The 24,698-nt window shown below is 35.1% G+C and overlaps 1 protein-coding gene across 15 annotated transcripts in view; it reads right to left on the bottom strand.

Annotated features, from left to right (window-relative positions):
- The window catches only part of Ih (hyperpolarization activated cyclic nucleotide gated potassium channel Ih), a 263,913-nt gene that overhangs the window by 59,215 nt on the left and 180,000 nt on the right, over positions 1-24,698 (bottom strand). The window contains exon 2 of one of the 15 annotated variants that reach the window (XM_074097596.1): positions 730-1,018. The exons of 11 other annotated variants lie outside the window; for them this stretch is intronic. In XM_074097596.1, the coding sequence (XP_073953697.1) occupies positions 730-739 (10 nt within the window). In that variant the 5' untranslated portion in view covers positions 740-1,018. Of the gene's footprint in view, positions 1-729; positions 1,027-2,542; positions 2,803-2,945; positions 3,335-24,698 lie in introns of those variants that run through there. 3 more of the 15 variants (XM_074097595.1, XM_074097592.1, XM_074097593.1) reach the window with 3 other exon arrangements.

Genomic DNA, 24,698 nt, shown 5'->3' with positions numbered 1-24,698 from the left:
TTTGATAACTCATCTGTGCGGCGCGGCGGTTATTACAAAGCTCGATGTCTTGTTTGTCTCTCGACCAATATATCATCAATATATATTTCTATCTCCCAGGACCAGCTGTTTCAGCGGAGATATTAATTTATCTGCCGAGTTTGACTGGAACTTTAATGAAACGTCATATTCCGTTTGAAATTAAATTATCAGTGGAAAGTACAGAGACTGGCGTAGCGTCGCCTTGGATTTCACAAGCTACTTATTAGCTGTACTCGGTGATTCATTTAACAGTTTCTTAGCTTTAATTGTAAGAATTAGGTGACCAGTTTTTAAAAGTCTCAAGGATTGTTATCTACATCGATTGTTTGTTGATTGGTTGTAGTGTAGGTACCTAGCCTTAAACTGTGTAACAAACATTGAGCTACATTTAGGCAATGTCACGAGACCCGGACACGTGAGTGGCATGCCATCCACCTCCGCACCAATTAAAAGCTTCGAACGATTCACTTACTCTATTAGACTGGCTTGTATTGCACGTAGATAAACAACTTGAGATTTTTTTTATGATGGACAAAATTGTTAGTCACTTCACTACTACGTTTTAAGATCCCAATTCTGAGAAATATCCATTCATCTCAGATGTTTATACATCCGTGTCTTGCGGTCAAATAACCCAGAAGCCAACATAAAGGAAGGATATTGTAGAAAAGAAGTTTGAAGATCGATTTTCTACAAAATTGTACTTACCTTTTGGCATTATGAAGATTCTTTGGTTTAGTATTATCCGTAGGAGTAATCGATTATGGTTAGTGATTACTGGTGTAATCGGGTATCACGTGTTTCCCCATGCAGTCTCTAGGTGAACACATCACAGCACAACGGACACAGGTCACAACACAAACAAACTCGACGACCACAAATGAGTTAGCTTTCAATATGTATTCAGAAGAATCTCACAAATTCTTCCCACTTACTTATAAAGATGTAATATGAAACTCTTGTTTTAATTGACTTAAATTATCAATTTTTTGGCGTTCTGTTTGGCTCCAATTTAAACATGCAATATTTTGATGTAAATCTTAAATTGGTATTCGTTATCGCCAACTACTGATTTAAAAACTTGGGAAGCATAATTGTTACGTTTTGACACTTGAGCTAACAAAGTTAACCCCTCATTTCCAGTTGAGGTGCAATTTGGAGACTCAACGTAGGTGCAAATTGTATCTGAGAATAGAACTGAAGACGTCTCTGGCAATTACGGGCCAATTGAGACAAAAGGATAATGTTTGGCCGCGGTGTCAAGGACGGTACGCTTTATTTGTTCAATTGAAATCAAAATTGACATGCAAGATTTGTTCTGTGTATATGTTTGTGATAATATATGTGGCGATGCAACACGTACGCGCGTGCGCTCATGTCAAGATTTTGATCAACGGCAATGTCTAACTAAGCCCACGTTTTATCACCGTGGTTCAAAATTTTAGATATTCGTTGATTGAATTTTAGCAATCGTCTATATGCTTAAATACAGGATGTTATTAATTCAAGGTTAAACATGCAATAAAAGTTAACCGAACGTCGTTATTAGTGTATGTATTTCGATTTTAATGAGAATTTGCACTTTTATGTTGGATATTTATCACTGAATCGAAAAATCGGTTTGAAAGCCCCCCAATATAGGGTTAATCGAGAAAAAAAATCATCCTCACTTTACGTCTATGGGAAGTACCTAAAAAAAAATTTATAGTGTTTTTTATTTTACCACTTTGTCGACGTGACTGATATGTATATTCGCCAAATTACAGATTTCTAGTACTAACGTTCTCTGAGCTAAGCCGCGGTCAGACATGGCGAAACTATAAGGGTTCCTCGTGGACTACGGAACCCTAAAATTGACGTACTATTTTTTTAGTCCTGAATCAAAAGGCAATACATACTTTTACATGTAGTTAACACTTAAATGAGTTGTTGTTTGTATCTAATAAAAACCTGAATTGAATTGACTTAAGACGTAGTCAGCTGACTGACTGACTGATTAATAAGTATATACCTACCTATACTATACATATCGTATAGAAAAAGTACGTGCGTACAATACTCGTAAGTACCTACCTTTAGATGTTATCAGAGATCAAGGTAGGTAGGTACATTAGCAGACTTATAATGAGAAGTGAATTCATTCTTGGACTGAAGTACCTTCCTAGTGTTTGTGATCACCAGAGCTTGTTTATTTTGTTCACATTAAAGATTTAAGAGTAATTACAAGTAAACAAAATTAATTGTCAGAACATATATTATGTAGGTACACATAAGTACTTACTTATAAATTAGTTGTTCAGTAATATACGTTGCTGAACAATTATAAACCCAATACGAATATTTAAGTACCTAAGTAAATAAGTACCTATGAAGTTTTGTGTCGCGATTATATTGAAATACCTTGTTAGTGTCACTTTTCCTTAAACAAGCAGGTCATTAATCACCATCCAAATGAGTGGTTAAGTCAGTAAGCATACACTTAAATAATAATTATATTACTACCATGTAGGTAGGTACTCACAGTTCAATTGTTCGTATTGCATCTATTTAACCTTAACGTCGCGTCTATTTTTATCTAGGCTGAGGAACACCGGTAGGAACTAGAAAGTTGTTTCGAGAAAAGGCGTGTGCGACGTGGGTTCTAGATGTTTATAGTAAGAAGAAAATAATAATAATTGAATGTGCGGGCTCCGTATCGCAACAGCATTATTTAATGCGATGCGAGCACAACAAATGCTCGATTCAACGTTCACTTGTTTGCATTCCAGATATATATGCCTACCCCGATATAAATAGACCGGCTAACTAAATTAGCTGCAATTTAAAATCATATTAGACTTCGATAACGGTTATCGGCAAAACATTGCTCGTTTAGAAATAACATGAAATAAACCAGCAGCTTACAAAACACTGGCAATACTCACTTTCGCGACTGGCAAATCCACATGTGTACTTCCGCAACTTGTGGAGCCAGTAGTTGGTGAATCTCGCACAACACATATTGAACGTTTTTGCTAAATTGGCTGGGGAATTACAACTGAACTTGTTCGATCATTTTGTCACGCGGGAGTTGCGCGAGCGACGCGTCGCGACGAGAGCGGGCGAAAGGCGCGCGCCACCGATCGACGCCCATACTACTATGCAATTGCTTGATTGAGCTTGCCCGCGGACGGACTACGGCGCCCCCGAAATAATACACTCCCAGTTTATACAATACAATACATAATGTGTTATAAACTACACATGTCGGTGTACCCGTTCGTAGGTACCCTGTGCCGGCCACGACTGGCCGTGCCCACTACACACCATGCACTGATATTTTCCCGCAACGAAGAGCAATTAATGTCAATGACTGACGAAACAGATATAAAGCAGATGACTGGTATTACTCAAAGTTACTAATTAATCTTTCGGTACTAATGCCGATTACAGTCTACGGTCGGTTACCAAGACAGTCAGTCTCTTTATATTGCATATATAGGATTTCTTCACTTTTAAGTCAGGTGTTCTTAGAATCAAGATACAGGTAAAAGGAGGAAAATTACAAAGAGGCTGTAATTTTGGATGGACTACTCAGTCAGGCTCAGGCGCAATTAAGTATTAAGTAGGTGTCTACATCCATCCATACTAATATTATAAATGCGAAAGTGTGTGTGTGTTTGTATGTTTGTCAGCCTTTCACGTCGAAACGGAGCGACGGATCGACGTGATTTTTGGCATAGAGATAGTTTATGGGCCTGAAAGTGACATAGGCTACTTTTTATCCCGGAAAATGCACAGTTCCCGAGGGAACAGCGCGCGATAACCGAATTCCGCGTGGGCGAAGCCGCGGGCAAAAGCTAGTTACAATATAATTACTATAGATTTGCAAATATCGTTCTACTCGTGGAAAAAAAAGCAATTTTAATGATGTTTACGACAGTAGGTATATTGCATATACTAATGACTACAGAAACCGATAATAGCATAATATGGGCAATAATAGATTTGCAGTTTACACAAGTTTTAACTACACTAGTATATAGATCACGCAAACATCCATGTTGAAAAAGGAAACAAGTCAACAATGGAATGAAAATGGCAACTTTGTAAGTTGATCTATTATCTATTACACACAAGTACCGACCTCTCGGGCATCCGAGCTCCACTCGGGATAAAACTCGAGAACACGCATTTTCCCAGAGATAAGACATAAGATCAAGCTAGATCGACTGTTCGCCCCCGAAAACCCCCACAGCACATTTCGTCAAATTCGTTTGAGCGGTTTCCGAGATTCCCGAAATATTTATAAAAGAATTTCTTGTTTAAAGGTTAGATATAAGTAGATATCAAGTGAAACAAGCCAATTAGCACGTGCCGAAACAGTTAAAGAACAATCTTAATTGATTGATTATGATATGATTGACTAAGTAATTACATTTCCAATTGCAATGGAATAAAATTATTAACGGTTTTTCGTTATCAGTCAACTAAGTATTTTCTGTTTAGTTTGGAATAAAAAAGTAAGTAAAAAAGATTTTTATGTTTGAACTTTTTATTTCCAAAACTTTTTAGTAATTTTTAAGGTACCTATTAAGATACAAATACGTACTTAAATTGCCAGGTCGATAGTACACTTACCTATACGGGATCAAAACGTTAGGTATTGTGTACCTAAACTGCTTTTTTGTCTCAGGGTCAATTACTTAGTTTATCTTCTCTTTCTGCGTTTTTCGAGTCGCAAAATTCGTTTCTTTGTTGTCGAATTTGTTTACTTAGTGTTTTATAACAAAATGTTCCAAGTTTTGACCAAATTCACTTATTAAGTTCGTTTATGCAACTTTGCCAGCATCTTTTTCAGTTTCTATTGAATTTTTGGTAGCCAGTGTGGTTGGCAAACAATTAACAATATTTTAGATGAGAAATAGTATTTATAATTATTGTTATCCTATGTACCCACCATTTTTGTGTATTGTACCATAAACGAAGCGTGTTTAAATATGTCTAGTCACCTTTTTTTGAAATTGAGATTTTAATCTCAAAATGTAGAGCTTTTTTTATTTTTTTTTGACTGGATGGCAAACGAGCAAGTGGGTCTCCTGATGGTAAGAGATCATCACCACCGCTTGCAAAGTACTATGACTTACAATTGAATTAAATAATCTTAAAGCAATATAAAATATATTTTTTACCTTTTAAAGGAATGGTAACCATAGTAATTGTTCGTAATGACTAACTTTCAAATCGCTAGGTATAACTCAAAAAATGGCTTAGGTGCCTAGACATGTACTTTCCGTAGACTCTTTATATGGAGAAGATTTCCCTAAGTATAACATCCAAGTAGAAAGTTGCAAGTTAGCAGTTTCCACACTGCCTGCAGCTTTATCTAATTTGAAATTCAAAAGTTTGCACTAAGTACTTTAGTTTTCCGGAAATGTCAAGCGAATTTGGCATAGAATAATGTTTTTCACGCTACGTCATACGAAGTACCTACTAGTGGAACATGTAAACGTCATTTGAAGAATATTTTAAATTCTGTATGTAGAAGAATTCGTTTCACGCGTCACTCTGATTGTGTCTCGAGACTCTCGACTCGAAATAGTTAGGTACATTTCTGAAAATTTAAGCAACATGTTTATCGTTTGTTTTTGGTTACCAGTAATAACAAGTAACAAGCTATCTTGTTTACAATTTGCTATGGATTTGGTTACGCTTAGGCTATTCAATAAGTGGATACCTGGGATACACAATGTCTTTGCCCCCAGTTGCCATCTTAACTTAACTTTTAACTTGGGTGGTTCAAAATTTATATGCAACATGGTGATGCGTACTTCTATGCGTAAAACATTGAAGCATGTTAATACTTTATTGTACAGAAATAACGAGATTAAATCAATTGACAAATGGTGAACTTATCCCTTATAAGTATTTATTCACGTGGATTTTAACAAGATTCGCTTCACCCGGCTTAAATAAGAACGTCAATGAAGTTTTATTTTTTAAACACTGTTGGAATGATTTGGGCAATAAATAAAACTTTAATCAAAACAGTTATAATATAAGTATATAGACGTCCTATTTAAACTTAATAGAAATATAATTGCCTAGTGTTTTCTTGGTGAGACACTGTGGTTAAGTACTAGATTGAGCATCATCTTATAAATCTTAGAACAAAGATCTAATGTACACACATACGTGAATGTTTTGACCTAATCGTTGACGTTTAACTGACGTAGGTATGCTATTAACGAGAACAAATTTATAATTATCTGCGTTTGGTTCTTTTTACAGTCGACATTTTGTTTTAAAAATATGCATAATAAAAAGCATGTGATGAGCTACGTATACACTTACAGGGTTAATTGAAAATCAGCAGCATCCTTTTATTAAAACCGAATCCCTGCCACTTTTTTGCTATCCAACTTTTTTCATAATTTAATATTTTTGTTGTAAATTAGTGTTTTCAAATTTGAGTTACTTACTCTGTCACAAATATCGTTGGGCGGGTTTTTAGACATTCATTAGTTGTCCGCCGTGACTCCATTTTAAAATGTCGTGAAACAAAAATGTCTGTTTATGTGAACTCAGAGGTACTTAAGAGGATGCCGGGTGAACTAAAAATATTCTTGTATTGGATAGAAGAATGATATTTAATAGAGGAAATATCTTGACAAAAAAAAATAGTTTGAAACGTAGGTACATAAAATAACATAAAACACATGAAAATAACATTTAAGTAAAAAGAAGACGAAGAGAACTTACCTAAGAAACCTTGACTAAATATTTGAAACGTGTTAAAAACGTTCTAGAGATCCAGAACAATGTCTGACAACTCTTTGGCATTGAATTGGTATAAGTGAGTAATACTTAATTAAATTAAAGCATACACGTACTTTAATCTCCATGCCTTATCTTAATACACAAGTTCAAAGTTGTTACAGTAAAAATACTGTTGGGTTAACTTCTATCCACTGAGGGTCTGCCAGCGTCAGTTGTGTGACCTTAGATAACGTCTGATAAGGGCCTTAAGCCATTTAGCACGTTCAAGGTGATTTAGACTACCAAATATATTGGAATATTAGGCTAATGTTTATCCATTTGTTTATCACGAAGTCTTCATGTGTGTTAATTCTGATGGTGATTAAGAACTTATCGTGTTGTAAGTTGTAATTTAGAAGATTATTTAAATCTGCCTAGCCTGTTATAAATCATTTCGATGGATGGGTACTAATTGATCTAAAGTTTATAATTATATTTTTTACTCATTTTAATTGAATAAAAAAATACGATTTATACCTCTGTCTAATTTTCTTCTGAGAGGTCCGTGTGTAGACACTGTTTATTGAATGAGCTAGTACATAAATAAATAATCTGTATCTATTGCACTAGACTAACATCTAACTAAAGAAGTACAAACTTGACCTTAGAAACTACGAGAATTGATTCTTGGAAAGAGCAAAATAATTGACGAGACCCCAGAGAAAGTATTCCAAAGTTGGCGCCGATCGATACCAGTGTTTGCGAAGTTGGCGACAATTTATATTATTTAGCGGAGTTTTATATAATTGTTGAAGGAGAGCGGAAAGGAAGGAAGCTTTGAAACCTTGCGCCTGAGTGGCCGTGGCCTTTCACACAATGATTTATAACGTGAGAATGCATTTAATAACATGCATTTTGTTGGCAAGCTATTTATACGAAAATACTGCGTCAGAGTGTAATAGGTATTTTTGGCAAACATTTTACACTTCCGAGAAAAACAGATGCTTAGGTAGAGAAGACAAATGAGTTCACAATTAAATAAAGTTAGAATTTTTAGAGTATACAATAAAACGATTTCATAGGAACGAAAGCTTAGGCAAGTTGGTATACTATCAAATGGAAGAGACAGCAAATGTTGTCCTGATAAGATATCAAATTTTAAGCGAACAAGAGGAAGGAAAGTATAGTTCAACTTGATAATTAAAATAAAAAAACAAACAAGCTGAGATATGTGGTGCATACTATAGGAGAAATTCATGTCTGTATCACTGTCCGGTAGTGGTGTAGTAGTATAGCACGTGGCAAGGAATGCCGAGGACCTGGGTTCGATTCCCAGCGCTGGTCTTATTTTTCTGGTTTCTCTATTCATCTATATTTCAGTTTGTATTTTCGATTTGGAATTAGAATAAGTCAAGTTCATAAACTTGTGAGCAAAAATTTGATCAAAATATCTGAACACGACTCCATTGTTAACGGCGTAGAAGCGTGTTCAGATATTTTCACAAGTTTATGAACTCGACTGTACAGTCAACTACAAAGAAATGCATCCATGTTAAGCTTACAAAATGATGTAACTTTTCGCATGCCATAATTGATTACCTACCCTTGGTCGGTGACATTTCTAGTAGCAACAAAACCTTACATTATCATTGACTCGTTTAAATTGCAACAATTATGTATCCCAAAACGCTGCCTCTGAATGTACACTAATAAGCCTCTTTTACTATCTACCGATATATTATGACAAATATATGTAAGTAAACGTTCAATGTTCCATAAAAAATGTAACCAATATTTTAAATTTTTCAAAAATTTAAATTCAGAACAGGACCGAAGTGCAAAATTCAAACTTCGTATCTTGCCGTCCTGTTGACGCTAATACGAGAGTGAGAAGGATGGTACGATACGAACTTAGATTTTCAAATTTCATAGTAGCCCCCCAGAATCCAAGCAAACCGATTCGAAGTTCAAACACTCAATTTCTTCTTCATTATAGTTATACTAGTGTTTGCTCGCGGCTTCGCACGCTTAAACGATTAGATCCAGCAGATGAATTGAACTTCCGCGATTTTTACTTAATTCCCATGAGAAAATTATTGTAGATTTCATTAACCTACCAGTTGAGATTACGAGATATTATCGAGATCTCGTGGGAATATTTAGATAAAAAGTAGCTTATGTATTATTCCAATCACCATGTCCATGTGCAGCTTTCGCAAATTTTAGCTAAATACGTCTAGCCGTTTTATTAGCGTGAAGGAGTCACAAACTATACACACACATACATACTCACAAATTTTCGCATTTACAATATTAGTACTACATATTTGAATTGATTTGATGCTCATTGTAGTAAATAAAATAAATGTCGCTAAACTTAAAAAAAAAACTGATGTTTCAAGAAAACAGTAGGTACACACTTGTCATTGCATACATCTGTCTCAGGTAATTGGATAAATAATATTTGTTTAGTGTGTTCGTTACATATTTTGGAACATTGAACGTTTGCTTATATTTGTCATAATATATCAGTAGATAGTAAAAGAGGCTTGTTAGTGTACATTCGGAGGAAGCGTAGTGGGATACATAATTGTTGCACTTTAAATGAGTCGAGTCGATGATAATGTAAGGTTTTGCTGCTACTAGAAATGTCACCGACCAAGGGTAATTAATTATGGCATGCGAAAAGTTACATCATTTTGTAAGATTAACATGGATACATCGCTTTCTAGTTGACTGTACAACCTAGATGAAATGATAATGTTTTGCTCTTTGACAACGTAATGTACTACCTACTGGCGAAACCGAACACATGTAGTCCAGTGGGGTGAAGTGAACAACTTCCGTTAAGTAATCCAAGAGCTTAAGTTAGGTATCTTTCGATGCATCATATCGCATTACTTGTGTTCTAAAAGTTAACTTTTGGGATACTATCCCCACCACACTGACCTGACGTCACGTAAAAAAAGGCAATCCAGTAGGAATCTAGTTCATACGACACCAGAGTAGTTTGAAGTAACGTTTTTTTAAACTAGGTACCGTATGGCTCGGATAAAGGGATCATTCATACGTGTTCAAGTGAAATTTAGTCCGACATGTTTCGTCTTTTTAATTTTCTGGAAGCAATCGCAGTGAGACGAAAATTGCAGATTTAACTTAATAGGAACTAACAGAGCGTCATAAAAATGAAGGTAGGTATATAACGCTTACGGAAGGAGGTAAGTACCTAAATTAATTATTAATATGCCCTTCCGTGAGTCCTCGGTTGCTTACCTAATCTTATAATTATATATTTTTCCTTATGTTATAAAGCTAATGTGTTATAAAGCTAATGATTTTATATATTTGTGTCTATATTAACCTATTTATTAGGTGTCTAAGATTAACGTTAATTTTATACATTTAACTTTAAAATTTTGAATCCAAGCAGAATGTATATGTACGTACGCATGTAAACTTTTGATTGTAGTTTTATAAGGAAAAAGTGCAATCGAAAAACCGAAAAACGTTGAGATACGAGTAGGTACAAAGACGAACTAAATTTCACTATTTGCAATTAATAAGTGGTAGAAATACTTAAGAACTTTAAAGACTAAAAGTTGTTTTTTTTTCAAAGGAAAAAGCTTCTCTGTTGTTCTTGCCGGGATTTGAACATAGTTGTATATCGTTGAAGTATATGAGTTATTCTAGTGTGAGTCCACTGATTTAGATTTATTTGGAACAGCGAAATAATAAGAAATACTAAAAAAAACATAATAATAAGTGAATGATAACAAAAGAAGTAAAAATGTATGTCAAAACATACGCATAATGTTAAAAATGAAAAGATGACACTTTGTTAATAAGAATGATTTAAACGCTGATCCGATTGTTCGTTTTTTTATATTTGTTTATAATGTGTTTGTTATGTAAATGTTTTAAAACACAGAAAGTTAAAAAGTCCCCATTAACTGGTGTGAGTTAGTGTAAGCAAGACAGTTAGATAATTAAAAAAAAAAACTTAACCGTTATAGTTTTCCTTGAAAGTATGATATACTTACCACCATCCTGATTTTTTTCAAATTTTTCCACGCCCCGGTTTCGATTTTAGATTTTAGTAGATTTCAATTTTATAGGAAATTTGCACTATAAAGTTGAATATTTTGCAAACAAATCATTGAATCGAAAAATCGTTTTAGCAACCCCCTAATGGTTTTAAAAGACATATCTAACGATACCCCACACTAGAACATTGGATGAGAAAAAAAATCACCCCCACTTTAAGTCTATGGTACCATTTTGTCGGCATAGTTTACATAATATATATTCGTGCAAAATAACAGCTTTCTAGCATTGATAGTCCCTAAGCAAAGCCGCGGACGGACAGACACACTGACAGACAGACAGACATGGCGAAACTATAAGGGTTCCGTTTTTGTCATTTTGGCTACGGAACCCTAAATACCTAGAATTTTTTTATGATTGAACCTCTTTTGATGTGGCAATTGGCTACTAGAATTGATTTGAGGCAAAATCTACGTCGCAAGGTATTTTTATCACTAAAAATAATTAAGTTAAGCTGTGTGGTAAAAGATCAAAATTTTGGGTAATTCCTGTTTGATCTCTGAAGTGATCAAAGAGTGGAAATAGAGTTAGAACTCATATCAATATTTAAATGAAACAATTAAAATGAAAATCATCAAAATTTGTTCAAAATAACTAAATATACTAGTAGATAACGCAGTTGCTGTACGTATTGGTTTTAAAGACGCATGACACGCCATCATCTGCATATACAACGATATTAACTACTTACCTATACCTATTTATACAAAAACGATTTGAAGAGGTATTATTATACGTTTTATATCAACTAAACAGGAAATAAACTCTCCAAATACCTTCGCTTACATAACTAACAAGAACCGATCTTGATCTCGAAATTGTATCAACCCGTTTAAATATTCAGGAAGCCGAAGGACAGGGTCTCAGAATTGGGCCAGCAGGTAGACAGTACCTACTGCGGCTTGCATTAACAAGGTCATACGAAGGTAGTTTACAACTGGCTAAACCTTTGCTATGGGATAACTCAAAATGAGATTAAAGGCATGATGAAGATACTTCAACGTCATTGCTTGGGGGCATTAGTTCAGTGCGTCAATGATATTCTAGATAGATTAGCCGCGCGAGCTTCAAATATGAATATGGAAATTAAAATGTAAATGTTTTTCAATACGGTAGAGTAAAAAATGTAGGTATGGCTACTGAAGTCTGTCTTCCAAAGAAATTGAGATAATAAAATCAAATTTAATTTAAGAAGTCTACAATTTTGCCTATATTCTTTAGGGCAAGCGATACATTGGTATGGTTGACATTGTGATAAATAAGCCACGTTAAGTATTAACCCAAGCTTTGCTTACTTTGGGACTATGTAGGTCAATAATTGGTGTCAAGTGTTACTGTGATATTTATTTTTTATTATTATTTATTGAGATACCAACGCAATCATAGCGATAGCGAATCTAGCTTCACAATAAGAGGCTTGATCGGTATTCCACGTTGAAGCTGTTGTCGGCCCGCTGATTCGTTCCGTTTAATAACATATGGAAATATCGTCTACTAAACAACAGCTAAGTAGCAAATTACCTCAATGCCCATTTCACAAAGTTATGTAGGGACTCAACGCGAGTTACAAAATGTTGGCATATTTTTACCTAAAGCTATGCTAGTTAGGTAACTTTCTTGTTTTGTGAAATGTTTCAACTCAATTTACCTTATAAATGTCTTCTTTTATAAATTTGCATGTATTAAACTGAAATATATTATCTATAATAATTCACCTGAAACTTATTCAATAGAGTAAGTGATATATCAAATGTGCCGATTAATTTAGGCCAATTATCGATTATTATAATCATATACGCCTCGACATTAAAACAGAAGATGTCACCTGTTTGAATAGTTACATTATATTATACAGTTATTGACACTGCGAGTCTGAACATATAGTAACTAATTATATTCTAGTTCACAATGTAGGTACCTCATATCTATTAATACTATAATTAATTGGATAAATGTCTACTTATTGCGCATATGCTTTAAACCCCTGGTTCATATCGCAACTTAATCGTCATTAACTGCGGGCAAAGTATACGTTATGATTAGGTTATATTCATCATAATTGAGATATAGCTTGCTCCAAGATAACCTTTCGCTATTTCCTAGTAAATCGGATTATATGAAGCGAAAACACGATTATTTCTGCAATAATTTATCGCTATATAATTTTCCTAGCATTTCTGTTTGATAACAAAAGGGTCTGACGTTGAATATAATCTGAGTATACCTTATATGCTTTATTGGTATGATACGATTTAAGTTTTATACTATGATTTTTACTGATACTTTATACTTGATACGTAGGTACATACCTAACCTATTAACTTTATACAGTTTCAAGTGTACTTTATACAATTTTACTGCCTAGATTTTCAAGAAGGTTTAATGAACGATTTTCACAACCCTATCGAAAAGACAAGTCTTTTATTAGGGTAGTAATTATTGGTTTTTGTTTTGGCTGTCATTGTCACTTAGTGCACATCAGACTCACGACATCGATGAGACGTGGATGTACCTACTAGTCTTTATTAGGCATCAAATATAAAGCGTAACTCTAGACAGCCATATCATAAACACAAACAAAGAAAGAAAGCCACAATGAACGATAACTCGCCACCTGCATCCACTGGTTTCCCGCAACTCTCACGATGTCGTCAGTCCACCTGGTGGAAGGCCTGCCAACGCTTCGTCTTCCGGTTCGTGGTCGCCACTCGAGGAATATTCTCCCTCAACGGTTATCTGTTCCGAAAAAAAACTGTTCGGAAAATTCCGTTGGCTATTGGTAAAATGGAAGGATAAGTACCACATCATCCCAGCCTATATACGTCCCACTGCTGGGCACAGGCCTCCTCTCAGAACAAGAGGGCTTGGGCCGTAGTTCCCACGCAGGCCCAGTGCGGATTGGGAACTTCACACGCACCATTGAAGTGCTTCGCAGGTTTGTGCAGCTTTCCTCACGATGTTTTCCTTCACCGCAAAGCTCGTGGTAAATTTCAAACGTAATTCCGCACATGAAGTACCTACCTACTTTTAAATATACCTACACTTCAACTTATTACAATTCCACTTTTTATTAACGTTTGCTATTCAATTGGTAATTGTGCATAATTATCGGAGCTTACGATGACGAGTCAGGTCCCAAAAATTAAGGCCGTACGTGTTGATTTAAACCAGCAAAAATGTTGTTGAAGTTAATTCTGATTCCGTATAGGTAAATATTGTTGCTAAAGGAGACAAAAATGCTGCCTAATCTCGCGTGTATTTGAATACGCTTAGTAAGCAGAAATTTTTAAATAATACAAAACTGAAATAGAAGACTACGTTGAAAACTTGTGATTATTTTGTATTTTATGTCAAACTAGAGTTGAATTGATATATAGATATGTAGTAGTATATCCCGTACCCGCTACGCATCTGAAACTAAACGAGCTGCGAAGTTGATATTCATGTATGCTACTTGAGGTTTACGAAACTGTATCAAAATTAACGTTTCAATATTTACTGCTGGTTCCCCCAATCATGATAAGTAAAACGTTGGCCAGCAAGTTTTTTTTTATCCACAAGGGCACAGTATTTTATTAGGCAATAAGATCTGTCGAATTTAACATATTCGGAGTTACGGGCTCTAATACTCCGGGTAGGTCTATCCCCGCGGGTCCTTTCTGATCCTGACATGTTCATCTTGTTTGTTTATTCCATTGACATCTATTCTATGTACTTAGACTGCATGTTTCTTACATCAAAACGGCGCACATTATTAGTTCTCAGCGCGGTTTTGTGAACAGTTCACTATAGTTTGTTGACGTTCGTGACCGCGCCTTTTGTTCTAAACAGCTAGTCTAGTGCCGTAAGGTACATAGATGTCGCTGGTTTATTCGCATGTCTTAACTCGACCAGGTAATTTTAAGGTATCATCAGGTCCCTATTTTATAACGTCAACGGCGATGATTCAAAGTTATTACTTATATTGCAGACTCAAGGAGTTCGTGTTTCCGGGCTTCAAATTGACTACGGAGTTCAGAACGAATTGTCAGTATCACCTGTCGCCTGCCACGTTTATGAAGTAGGGTAGGGACCAGGTAATAAGACTTTCGTTAACTCTGTAAAGAACACTTAGTGATATCATCATTATCCGGAAGATGTCTAGTCAGCAGCAGAAGTGGATGAGCGTTTACGGTGCTTAAAACGATCTACCCACGACTTTACTCCCAAGGTAATAAGAAAATGTTTAGATAATTTTGAGCACCACAACCGCTTATCTACTTCTGCTGCTGACTGTCCACTGCTGAACAAAGGCCTCCCCTCGAACGCCACAATGAATGACAACTCGTCACTTTTATCCACCGGTTGCTCGCAACTCTCACGATCTCGTCAGTCCATCTAGTGGGAGGCCTGTCAACGCTTCGTTTTACGGTTTGTGATCGCCACTCGAAGACATTTCTCCTTCAACGGCTATCTGTTCTCCGAGTAATGTAGCTCACCCATTGCAACCTCAACTTTTATATTCTTCGAGCTATGTCGGTGACTTTAGTTTTTCGGCGAATTTCCGTATTCCGGATTCTATCGCGCACAAAAACTCCGAGCATAGGTCTCTCCATAGTTCGTTACGTCACTCTGAGCTTTTCCAAGAGGCCAACAACGGTCAAGGATCATGTCCAACAGTCAAGGATCACGTAGGTAGTGAATAAAGACTTGTTGTGAATATTAATCGATACATTCGATACTATAAATATGTCATATTGAAATTCTCCGAAAAAAAATCTGTTCCCAATTTTTTATCTCTCAATGCATTAGGTTGGCATGTAACAATTTTCGTACGGAAACAAAATTGACATACAAATACGAAACATAACAAAACTTTTCCCATGACATGACACATTTCCTTTGGCAACGGGGAAAGCTTCGTATTATAAAAGAATCCATACTAATATTATAAATGCGAAAGTGTGTGTTTGTTTGTATAATTGTCCGTCTTTCACGTCGAATCGGAGCGACGGATCGACGTGATTTTTGGTATAGAGATAGTTTATGGGCCAGAGAATGACATAAGGCTACTTTTTATCCCTTACAAATGCACAGTTCCCGAGGGAACAGCGCACGATAACCGAATTCCACACAGGGAAAGCCGCTGGTAAAAGCTAGTAAGGTATCTTACAGGTAATCACTAGTTGCTAGTCTCTTATTTTTAGTTTCCACTCCAAATAATCGCTTATTGTTGAGACACGCCTTTCTTCGAATCGACGTCGCGGACTAACTACGACTACTAACTTGTAGATACGCTACTAACTTATAGCACAATAAAAAAGTTAGGAACGTTACATTTCCAGACTTAATTAAGCCATTTCTTATAATACATAACAGTTAGACATACCTACTTCGTTGACCTATTTGCCGACCATACATTTAGGTAGTACCAATCGAACATTTCGAATTCGCGACATCGTTTCCGGCCACAGAAGGTTGCCCGGTGGAGTTAGAGGCTCAAGATCAATAGTTTCTTGTGTCCAAACTTATGGCCTTTGTTTACTGACCTTACTTAAGTTATTGCGGTTTGTGTTCACGCCAGCATAGAACAACGAATTAGGCTTTAATGTGGATATAATAAACTTTGAGCAGATTAATAACAGCATAGTTGATATATTTCTTAATAGATTCTGTTAAGGGGATCCCATGCCCCAATGACCTTCGATCTGAATTCCTTAGTTTTCTAATTATTTTTGTAGCTTATTATATTAACAACAACGGCTTTAAGCTTTAAATTAAAACCCTCGACCAGTTTTTAGAGACGTCAAAGACGAAGTCAAATATGTTAGATCTTTCACGTCAATAGAGATACGAAATAAGTGTTTTTTTCAGACAATGTTTAAAAAAATCATACAAAATTAAGTATTATTTTTTTTTCAAAATCCGGTAGATTAAAATGGAGATAAAAGATTGGAGAACCGAGAGCCGTTTGACTTATAATTCTATCTGTAGTGCAAAAGTAGGAGATACGATTCAAAACTTGTCAAAAATCGATGAAAACCTCGGGATAGCGATAAATTTATTGTTGGGTTGCTAGTTGAAGGTATTTATGTCTGTACCGAGTAGTAGAATAGAGAGAGCTCTATTTCTAATAGTCCTCAGAGCTTTGGATAAATAATGGTACTGCAAGGTAGTTTTTTTGGATTCCAAGGAAACGAAGAATCCTTATAGTTTTCGCCATGTTCGTTAGTTATTATTTTAATAAAAGCTCCGTAGTTTCTTATCTCTGCGCCTATCAAAATTCACCTTTTATCAAGATACTTATTATTAATTTATTATTTTATAATTTCGTATAAATTTGTCTTAATCTACATTTGTTTTTAAAACTGAAACTAAATAAAAAAACAGTGCATTGCTATTTTTTTCTAAAAAATGCAACGAAGCATGTCTCTATGTCAAACATGGCTGGTAACTTACATAATATGGGACTAATTGTTTGCGGGATGGTCCATAACTTCCTTTATTGCAGGTAAAACATCCAGCAATTAATCAGAATAACGATGCAAGTCCGAAACAATTCATCATTACTGTAGGTTTATTACTTGCGGAAGAAATGAGCGCTTTACTTTTGCATTTCATTCTACTTACGGGTTTTCAAACAAGTGTTCACAAAAAACAGAACACAACTTCAAACAACGTAATGATTTTAATCTTAGACATTCTATGTCAATCTCTTGGTAAAACGTAACCAAATTGGAGCAAAACAATTAAACATCTTCTTTAATTTCAGATTCGATAAGAAAGTCTATTGTAAAACGATGCCAGCTAACACTGAATGCCCTTTTTAGGGTTCCGTAGTCAACTATAGTTTCGCCATGTCTGTCCGTCCGTCTTTCTGTCCGCGGGTAAGCTCAGAGACCGTTAGTACTAGAAAGATGTAATTGGGCATGAATATACATAGCAGTCACGCGGACAGTGGCACAATAAAAAAAAGTAAAAAAATTTTTTTAGAGTACCTCCCATACATAGACGTAGTGGGGGTGATTTTTTTTCTCGACTAACCATTATAGTGTGGGGTATCGTTGGATAGGTCTTTTAAAATCATTGGGGGGTTGCTAAGACAATTTTTATATTCAGTGATCTTTTTGTGAAATATTCAACTTTAAAGTTCAAATTTTCATTAAAATCGAGCCTCCCCCCCCGCCCCTCTAAATCTAAACTGTTGGGTGGAAAAATTTGAAAAAATTCGGAATTATATCAAATTTATAAGGAAAATTATAGCGGCTAAGATTGCTTGAGAATTATTAGTATTTAGTAGTTCAAGAGTAAATATCAGCCTAAGGTTTAAATATACCTAAACTTGGAAGACTCCGTAACCAATACGAAATCCTTAAAAAATATTACTTAATTTTTTCGTAATAGCTACGGAACCCTATCCTGGGCGTTTCCGACACGCTCTTGGCCGGTTTTTATAATATTAGGTATACAAAAGAAAGAAATAATATTAAAACCAAATAACAACAGTAAGTACATGAATGTAAATATAATGACCCGGATAACTCACGTCTTAAATCGATCATGTTTCATGATCGGTTTCATGTTCAAAATTACATGAATGTAAGTAAAACTAAGTGTTAATTGTTGTATCTGTTAATGGCATCACTGACCTGACACTATACCCGGGCCGTTTCTGCGGGTAAATGTTCTCTACCTTCTATTCCCAGAAGTTTCGTGTTACCCAAGAACAAATTGATAAGATTCGTTTTATTTCTGAATAACAACACAATTTTGGATATCAAATAGCGACTCACGGGTCTGGGATTTGCAATATCATCCCAGCTTTGGGATTTTATATCCCCAAGTTATCTAAACTTCTTCTGTAGGTGTTTTGAAGATCCACGTGTAAGTGATGTGGGCCCTTCAGTGAGGGATGGGTGACTACCTCACCGTATTTATCAAACACCTTCCTACTGACCTTTATTTAACTTAGTCAAATAGCTCGTACCCTACTTAAGTTTCCTGTGTGTTGTTATAGTGCCTGTGACTTCTGTAGATTGATACAGGGACAGCGAATTATTAAAATACTTATTACTATATTAAAGCAGCTTTAGAAATGGATTTTGTTGCTTTTAAATGTATTTTTTTTAAAGTCTGGCTTTTACTAACATGCATCATTTTGGCTACTTAACAGTTTTCATTTGCTTTGTGTGAGGAACACTTGTGAAAAATTTTAACATCTCTAGACATACTCGTATTTAGTGGTCGAGATCTCAAGATTGCTTTTTGTTTAAATTCTCTTTCTTTATGTACATACCTATGTTTTTGTTGTTGATTGTAGGTACTTTTTGATACCTTTATATGCACTGTCATCCAACTATGTACATTTCCGTCCAAACAAGTCGATACCATTAATCGTTGAAGAGTTCCGTTCTACGGAGACGACACTGGCCATACCACCAGAACCTCACCACCAGATTATTGTGTTTTCGTCAGATTTACATAAGTATGATAAATTAAGCTCAATAAAATACCAGGTAAGTGGTCGAGAAATACCTAGTTTGCAAATTTACAAATCACGATTTTAAAATTTACAAACATACGAATATTTCAAGTTAAAAACAGCTTGTTCAACGGACGATCCCAAAACAACCGTCATTTAGTTACACATTTTTTCCTTTTTTGCATCGTTTGAGACAACTCAATCATCGCTTTTAATAGTGTCAAGCGTAACTAGTGCAAAATTATATAGCAAAACAGGTTACATACATTCTAGTTTATTTTTAAATCTATTATCAGATGCTACCGGTTTAATTAATTACTCTACCTACTGTGTGTGAATTTTTAAGCAACTATAAAGATAATATCATAAATTGTAGGATTAAATGTAAAATAAAGGATTTAAGCTTATATATGCAGACGCTAATTTCAAGTAATTTTTAATACATTATTAAGAGTAAATCAGAGTAGAGTAGAATGTATGAGGTAACTTAATGACATCATTCATCTTAATACCTTTTTATATTGAGATATTTCGATGGTTTCCGATTCGATGGATTCATATTTCGTCGGAATTTATCATTTCAAACACAACTACAAATATTGAACCGAATACATTCTGTACAAAAAGGATTCGACGAAGCAAGAATATGTCGAGTTGAGAAATTAATAGATATTCCAGCAAACAAAATGATTGAAATCATGTTAACCCGACTAATTGAACCACTAAAGATGCTAGAGCGTCACCAGATAATATTTATTTACATGGACCTAGTCCCCCATTACCACAGAATAAGTAATAGTCCAATGTATACCTCTGAAGCTATCTGTTCGAGTATATCTACTGTTTGTCTTTGGTTGAATCCTATTGAAATTTCTAGTTATACCGACATAGCGACCATCAGAAAGATCAAGGCCCAGCACAATAAGCTTCAGCACAGCAGATTAGCAGGCGTAAAGCGCAAACAATGATGCCGCCGGGCAGTGGCGTCAACACCGTCGCACGGAACGAAACCTATCACTCAGGATTCTTCACGACTGTCAAATAATTTGCAACATAATAACAAGAACATCACACCCAAAACTGCGAGAGGAGGTTGCTCAGAACACTAACTGTCGCCATACTCGGCAGCGAACGTGGTAAACATGTATCGTATAAATAATTCGTATGCCACAGTGTCAAATAAATCCTATGTAATAACGTAAACTTTTTACACGTACATTTTTTAATGGCCATTTACTGAAAATATCGATTAAGTGTTAAGGTCAGTTCAGTAGTGTTAAAATGTATGGAACGATCAGGTTTAAGCCAGGTTTAAAACTAGATCGAGTTTTTTTTGATAAATTGGCTTTTCTGACCACGCGAACGCGAAGGGCGAGCGAAGTGTGTCCGTTTCTGCTTCGGCAAAAATGCTTTCGTATGTATGTCCAGATGCCATGCAGATATACGGTTGTTCTTTTTGCAGAGGTTAAAAACGTATAAATATCATATTTCACTATTTCACACAGTCCACAGTAAAATTAATTTAGTTTGATTAACGATTTGATCCTAATTCGAGCTTTTATTAGGTGCACCATATTTCGACGTTTCTGATTCATATGCTACATGAAATCTTCATTGATAATCCGATCCGTCTCAACCTTCGCTCAGAATACACGTGCTAGGCGTCTGTTTTGATATACTTATTTTTTCGTTTACAAAACTATATTTAACTTGTACAGGCGCTAACTGACATGTTCGAGAACAGACATATTCTTTGAAATGAGCGCAAGGCCGTGCCCGTGAAAACTATACAAATGTCAGATTTACGATTATACCATTTCTTTTAACAATTCAGAATACCTTCGTTATAGTAATTACGTAACAGTAAGTAAACATGACAGAACTACTTAGTTTAAGAGACCTATAAAACTACTTTTTAGTATGACATATTCCATTATACAATGTGTTAATTAAATAACTGAAAATCTTAGACACCCCAAAAATATATTTTAATTTTAAGTTAGTTGATTGCATTTATTTTTTAATACCTTCATTTTTAAAAAGATATTCGTGGGTTTTGCTAAGTCAGTTATTCTACTGCATTTCTAACTCTACACTCATGATTTTTATTTGTCAGTTGCACTTGGTCGTTTTAGGAGAAAATCACACATTGACAGCAAAGCCAGTATTAAATTATCGAAACGCCTGCGCCTGTTACGGTCGTAACTTAGACTGGCCACAATAAAAAAGGGGTTTAAGAACACAAACACAACCAAATTTAAAAGATAGTGTAATCGATTCTACTCTCAATTCTGAGCCAACTACTTTTTGGTTTTCAGTTATTTAATTAACACCTTGTATAGAACTGTTGTTTTTACGCTTTTCGGGTCCATATTGACTCGCATAAAATCGATCCTCCGATTTTTTTTCCTGCTACCGATTTGTAGCCAGAATCGCTCTTCCGAATTTTTTACTTCATAATTTTATTTGTCATAAATTTGTACTACTGCCAACTGACTGAGGTCATAATAGTCACTATCAGAATATCGTAATTCATAACGTTGTCACTAAGATATGTTTGTACTCATAATGCTGGTTTTCATATTTCTTTCATTCATAATTATCAATTTCAATAAACTTGTTAATCATAAGATTTAAACAACGATACAGTTTTTTTTTACCGTTAATGCGATGTTGGAACTGGAGTGAAAGTTTTTATATATTATTATCAATATGGAGGAGAAATAAACAAATATAAATAGGCCCAGATGACGATATTGATAAGATTATTAACTTAAATTGTGATTATCCTACTTTACTGGTGGCAGTTTGGTTCTGTAGGGTCGCAGTTCTAACCTAACCTCACCTACTTTACTGGTAGCAGTATGGTTTTGAGGGGTCGCAGTTTTAACTTAACCTAACCTACATTTCTGACATCTACTAAAACTTATAAGACGATTGAGGGTAAAATTCATATAAAATTGATTTGCTGACGAATTGTTTTTTCTTTGGGACTTACATCTATTGTGGTTAAATAATGTCTGCACTAATAACATCCAACAGATGGTGATTGCTTCGCCCATTGATTGCGTTGTCATCGAAATACTTATTTTATCACATTTTTTTTCACTAAACGAAAGCAACGCAGGCCATAAACTGTATTACAGTGAAGTTTATAGCTACAAATAAGTCTGCTTTAAAAATATATGATAATGGAGTTTTATGAGTACAAAACAATATGCTTAAAAAAAGTATGACAAAAAAAAGTAGTAAGTATAGGAGATATTTATGACAACTGCCATTATGGTTTCAAATGTTTCGGAGTTATGATCGGTAGTAATAATGACTAAGTATTAATAGTGAGTATTATGACAGAAAATTATATGACAAACTTTTCGGAGTTCCAATAATCGGGGTTGAAAAATTATGCCAACTTTGGCGCACCCTACTAGGACCTGTATTAATTTTGACCCTAACAACACCTAGTTTTCCGTTTCGCTCTTCCTTTTTTGCGACAACTGTCGTCATGGCCAACCGCTATTATAACCCACGACGCAAAAAGAGGGGTGTTATAAGTTTGACCGCTATGTGTGTCTTTGTGTCTGTATGTCTGTGTGTCTGTCTGTGGCACAACAAGTTGGAAAACCCCTGACTTTGTCACTTCAAAAAAGCTCCATTTTGATAAAACATGTCTAAGAACCATCGCTAGAAAACCTGATTTCAAATAAAGAAACCGCATTCAAATCTGTCCACCCGTTTTAGAGCTACGATGCCACAGCCTGACACACAGACAGACACACATAGCGGTCAAACTTACAACAACCCTCTTTTTGCGTTGGGGGTTAAAAAAACACATTATGTGTACATTTTAGCTGTCATTCTATACTCGAAACACAGCCCTGTGACTGGCAGACAGACGGACAGAGAAGCGACAGTAATAGGGTTCCGTTTATTTCATAGTACACCCTAAAAATGTAGAGTATTTAAATTAATTACACTAGTAAGTAACATAAAGTGATTTAGAGTTTTGCTTTTGCCTTGTGCTTCTTCTAGTTCATACTTCAATACACAAAACCTAAGTCTGAAATTGGTCAAAACGTCAGTTATGAGAGTATTATTTGATTATTATGTAGTTCCAAGCGTGTAGCAGCTAACTTGTTAATCCAGAAAATGGAGTACATATTTTCTCAAGGCGAGAAGTTCTAAGTTTTTTTTGGATGTTATTACAAAAGTTCTAAAAAAAAATTTCATTACCAACGGATAGTGCCAGCTAAGTCGTGACTCAAACAACGCTCGCAAATGAAATACATTTTGTTATTATAATGAACTAAGTTGGACGTGTACTTCGTACTTACCTACTCTTTCTTAGGGCACCGCTTTCTCCGAAATTCCACAAAATTACTCTTGTTTTTTTACATAATACAGGTTGTGTATTACAACACCTATTTAAAGTTTCCGGTTGACTTGGTTATTGTAGAGATGTCGCTGCTTGAAGTAAGTTTTTTCGCATCTTCAGAATTAAACGGACCTAATTTGATATATTCTCATTGCAATAATAAACTGTGTACCAAAACAACCAGATATACTTTGAAAATGAGATTATGTCGAATGGAGCCAGATTAATTATGAAAGTTATGTGATGTGCATGATGTGAGATAATGCTCTCAGTATGGGGTCTATTATTAATGAATATAAACTTTAATTATTTCACTTCTCATGCTCTTAAATGTTACTTTAGCAATGGTATTAATAAAGCTCCTCAGTAATCTCAAAGTATTTTTGAAGGACGGTTAAAATATTTATTAATAATTTGTGGGTAGTTTTTGTTTCATAAAAGTCGTGGACTTGAGTTACAGTCAAGTTAGAACGGTTTGTGGTTTGTTATTAACAGGTATATGGTGTACGGTTTGTACTCTGAAGATGATCTGTTTAGTTCGAAACGCGTCAGTTATTGGTTTGATAGATTTGTGTGATTTGTGTGTGTTCTTACAGTGTGGAGGTGGAGAAGAAACGCATCAAAGCATAGCTATTTGCTATGCAAGGAATTTATTTTATTTCGTCCATTATATATTGAGCCTACGTTTTTAAAAAGTAATATTGTAATTTTGAACAGAACGATTTTTTTTCCTCGCATTCAAAGTGAAAAGTAGAGTGTTTAACGCGAGACTAAACAACCATAATGACTTGTTTTAGTCCCTCGTTGAACAATCTAATATTATTTTCAAACAAAAAATAAACCTTATGGTATGATTGATAGTTAAAACTTAATTTAACGTGTTTCATACACCTCAAATTAGTTTTTGTATTCTACACATTCGTACAGGTATTTCAATATTAAACTACTTACGTGATGATGAAGTCCTTTACCTACACTAAATAGAAGCAAGCATTATTA

The sequence above is a fragment of the Choristoneura fumiferana genome, chromosome 14 (assembly GCF_025370935.1).
Source record: "Choristoneura fumiferana chromosome 14, NRCan_CFum_1, whole genome shotgun sequence".
Classification (NCBI taxonomy): Eukaryota; Metazoa; Arthropoda; class Insecta; order Lepidoptera; family Tortricidae; genus Choristoneura; species Choristoneura fumiferana.
This window is presented reverse-complemented; position numbering and strand designations above follow the sequence as displayed.